At 57.6% G+C, this 4,036-nt stretch overlaps 1 protein-coding gene across 1 annotated transcript; it reads left to right on the top strand.

Moving 5' to 3' along the window:
* The first annotated feature begins 693 nt into the window (after positions 1-693).
* On the top strand, positions 694-2,952 carry FGF21 (fibroblast growth factor 21). Its single transcript, XM_032270975.1, has 3 exons — positions 694-1,275; positions 1,686-1,789; positions 2,545-2,952. Exons 1-3 carry the CDS (start codon positions 1,041-1,043, stop codon positions 2,833-2,835), a joined length of 630 nt encoding a protein of 209 aa, XP_032126866.1. The 5' UTR covers positions 694-1,040; the 3' UTR covers positions 2,836-2,952.
* Positions 2,953-4,036: the final 1,084 nt, after the last annotated feature.

Genomic DNA, 4,036 nt, shown 5'->3' with positions numbered 1-4,036 from the left:
CCCTCCTCCCTCAGACCCAGGAGTCCAGACCCCAGCCCCTCCTCCCTTAGACCCAGGAGTCCAGACCCCAGCCCCTCCTCCCTCAGATGTAGAAGTCCTATCCTTGCACCCTTAGGGGCTCCAGGAAATTAGCCTGTATTCCCTCTGGGTGCCCACTACAGAGCCTGGCTCGGCTGCCAACTCCAGTCCGAGACGCTCACCCGCCCCTCCCCCCAGGTTATTTTAGGAGCACCTGCCTGAGCCTGGGATGGCTTTTCTGGTGAAAGAAACACCAGGATTGCATCAGGGAGGAGGATGCTGCGATGCCCAGGGTCTGAGCATCTGAGCAGGGGCAGAGGAGGTTGAGGTCGGCCCACGGCCAGGCGAGAGGCTTCCAAGGCCGGGCACTGTGTCTCTGCCGAGGTCACTGTTTCGTACAGCAATTGCCACCTTGCTGAGGATCAAGGAAACTCCGTGTCAGACCATGCCCTCCCCTCAAACTTAGAAATTCAGATAGGGGTCAGAAATTTCTCTTGTTCTTGAGATCTGCATGAATGAGCCAAGAGGTGGTTTCTCCAGGATCCCAGCACCCCTCCTTCCTCCTACTCCTGGGTACTACCCCAGATCCTTCTCTCTGAGACTCAGGAATCTGGGCTCCCAGCCCCTTTCATCTGAGTCCCAGCTAACCTGATTCTCCTCTCCCTCATCCCCTAGACCCCCATTGAAAGGACCCCCGGATTGCATCATCCATCCATTCGGGCTGCCCTTGCCACGATGGAATTCTAGCTCCTGCCAAGTGGGTCAAATATCATTGTTCAGGCGCAGGGAGGCTGATTGGGCGGAACTGTCTGGGTATAAATTCTGGAGCTCCTGCAGCTATCCCAAAAAACAGGGGTGTCCTGTCGGCTGAGGATCCACCTGAAAGAGGACCCAGGCACTCAGGGCACCTGAGCAGCGATCTGTGGATCTGCTCACCGGGACAAGCAGAATCTGGCACAGATCTAGACCACTCAGCTTCTCCCACTCACACCCTGGACATCGCCTGAGGACCTGAGCCATTGATGGGCTCGGAGGAGGTCGAGTTGGAGCACCCTGCACTGTGGGTTTCTGTGCTGGCTGGTCTCCTGCTGGGAACCTGCCAGGCGCACCCCATCCCTGACTCCAGTCCCCTCCTGCAATTCGGAGGCCAAGTCCGGCAGCGGTACCTCTACACAGATGACGCCCAGCAGACAGAAGCCCACCTGGAGATCAGGGAGGATGGCACGGTGGCGGGGGTTGCCCACCAGAGCCCCGAAAGTGAGTGTGGGCCAGGGCCTGAGTCTGAGGAAGGAGGGGCTGGGGGCTTGGATTCCTGGGTCTGAGGGAGGTGGGGCTGGGGCCTGGACTCCTGGGTCTGAGGGAGGAGGGGCTGGGGGCTGGGCTCCTGGGTCTGAGGGAGGAGGGGCTGGGGGTCTGGACTCCTGGGTCTGAGGGAGGAGGGGCTGGGGCCTGGACTCCTGGGTCTGAGGGAGGAGGGGCTGGGGGTCTGGACTTCTGGGTCTGAGGGAGGAGGGGCTGGGGGTCTGGACTCCTGGGTCTGAGGGAGGAGGTGGCTTCACCTGGACTCCTGGGTCTGAGGGAGGAGGGGGCTTTGCCTGGACTCCTAGGACTGGGACGGAGCGGCGTGGAAGAGTTCCTCTAGGCGCCTTACCACTTTCTCCCCTTAGGTCTCTTGCAGCTGAAGGCCTTAAAGCCAGGGGTTATTCAAATCTTGGGAGTCAAGACATCCAGGTTCCTGTGCCAGAGGCCGGACGGGGCCCTGTATGGATCGGTGAGTTTCTGGGACCCTCCTCGGCGCCCACCGCTCCCCCTGGCTGCCGCCCTCACAGCCTGGGGTGCCATGTCTTGCTCATCCCCCGGAGCCAGACTTGATTCTATTCGCTCTGCACGCCCTGACCTCACAGCAACCTTTCGAAGTTGAGGTTTATGTCATCAGTGTTTGCAAGATGAGGAAACTGAGGCCCAGGCCAAGGCACCACAACCTCAATCACGTGACGTGTGGAGCCAGCCTGGCCTGAGACTCAGGGGTGATCGTCTCATTCTCAGTGACACCTGCTCCTGCCCACATGGCCCCTGTGTGCACGGCTCATGCTGGGCACAGGGACACTCGGGGAAGCCATGGCCAGGAAAGTGACCAGGACCTTGGGTGCTAGGGGAACCCCCCAGCCTGGCCTGAGAGAGCACTGACTGCTCCGAGGGCTGGAATGTTCTTCTCTGTGAAGTCTGCACTGAGAGCCGGGGCCCTGCAGGACAGATCTGGGGTATAAAAGAAATCTCCTGTTAGTGTTTGTTACCTAGAGGAGGGGCTGGGCCTGGACTCCTGGGTCTGAGGGAGGAAGTACTGGGACCTGGATTCCTGGGTCTGAGGGAGGAGGGGCTGGGCCTGGACTCCTGGGTCTGAGGGAGGAGGCACTGGGACCTGGATTGCTGGGTCTGAGGGAGGAGGGGCTGAGGGCCTGGGTCCTGGGTCCTGCAACAGGAAAACATGGAGGAATGCTGTCTCTGATCCTGTTCTTTGTCTGCTAGCTCCACTTTGACCCCGAGGCCTGCAGCTTCCGGGAGCTGCTTCTTGAGGATGGATACAATGTGTACCAGTCCCTGGCCCACAGCCTTCCGCTGCACCTGCCGGGGAGCAGGTCCCCACCCCGGGACCCTGCACCCCGAGGACCAGCTCGCTTCCTGCCGCTACCAGGCCTGCCCCCTGAACACCCAGAGCCGCCTGGAATCCTGGCCCCCGAGCCTCCCGATGTGGGCTCCTCAGACCCTCTGAGCATGGTGGGGCCTTCCCAAGGCCAAAGCCCCAGCTACGCTTCCTGAGGTCACAGGCTGTTTACTATTGCATCTCCTCTTTATTTATTAGGTTATTTATCTTATTTATTTTTTTATTTTTCTTACTTGAGATAATAAAGAGTTGGAGAGGAGGCTGACCGTGAACATGTGTGTGTGTTTGAGGGAAGGAATGGGATCTGCTTCCTCGTCACCCTTTCCCCCCCCGCCTCTTGTTGGCCTGGCGTCCTGGCTTCCTGCTGGGCCAAACTTTTCTACCCTGCTAAAGCGTCCCCAGGGAGTCTGGACTATCCCTGCTCTTTGAGAGGGCAAGACTGGCTGGGCGCAGTGGCTCACGCCTGTAATCCCAGCACTTTGGGAGGTCAAGGCAGGTGGATCACAAGGTCAAGAGTTCGAGAGCAGCCTGACCAACATGATGGTGAAACCCCATCTCCACTAAAAATACAAAATTAGCCGGACATGGTGGTGGCACATGCCTGTAATCCCAGCTACTCAGGAGGCTGAGACAGGAGAATAGCTTGAACCCGGGAGACGGAGGTTGCGGTGAGCCCAGATCACACCACTGTACTCTAGCCTGGGTGACAGAGCAAGACTCAAAGTCTCCAAATAAATAAATAAATAAGCCAGGTTTGGTGGCTCATGCCTATAACCCCAGCACTTTGGGAGGCTGAGACAGGTGGATCGCCTGAGGTTAGGAGTTTGAGACCAGCCTTGCCAACATGTCTCTAAGTACAATAACTAACTGGACATGGTGGTGGACACCTGTAATCTCAGCTACTTGGGAGGCTGAGGCAGGAGAATGGCTTGAACCTGGGAGGCGGAGGTTGCAGTGAGCTGAGATCACACCACCATCCTCCAGACTGGGCAGTAGAGTGAGACTCCGTCCCACCCCCCTGGCAAAAAAACAGAAGTAGTTAAAAAAAATAAAAATAAAAGGGCAGGACTCTTGTCTCCACCCCCTCAACTTGTGTTGGCATTGTGGAACTATTTCTCAGAGCTACCTCAATAACAGGGGAGCTTTTACAACGTGACACAGCAGGCTCGCATCCTTATGGGAGATGTAGTTTTCTGGCATCATTTAGCAGTGGGAATGAGATCTCTTGGTCCTCAAATCTAGGACAAGGACTCCTGCATCCTGGGGTGGGTTTGGTGCTAGTGTAACACCCAGGTTCTGGGGAATCAGAGGGTTGCACATCTGGACACCTGGGTCCCAGGAGAATTGGGGACTACA

The sequence above is a fragment of the Sapajus apella genome, unplaced genomic scaffold, assembly GCF_009761245.1.
Source record: "Sapajus apella isolate SASKATOON/1434 unplaced genomic scaffold, GSC_monkey_1.0 scaffold220, whole genome shotgun sequence".
Taxonomy (NCBI): Eukaryota; Metazoa; Chordata; class Mammalia; order Primates; family Cebidae; genus Sapajus; species Sapajus apella.
This window is presented reverse-complemented; position numbering and strand designations above follow the sequence as displayed.

Excerpts from the sequence above, each read along its gene's own strand:
- FGF21 (XM_032270975.1), top strand. The coding sequence starts at position 1,041 with ATGGGCTCGGAGGAGGTCGAGTTGGAGCACCCTGCACTGTGGGTTTCT. Across the intron at positions 1,276-1,685 it reads TGCCCACCAGAGCCCCGAAA|GTCTCTTGCAGCTGAAGGCC; the intron begins GTGAGTGTGGGC and ends TTCTCCCCTTAG. Across the intron at positions 1,790-2,544 it reads ACGGGGCCCTGTATGGATCG|CTCCACTTTGACCCCGAGGC; the intron begins GTGAGTTTCTGG and ends TTTGTCTGCTAG.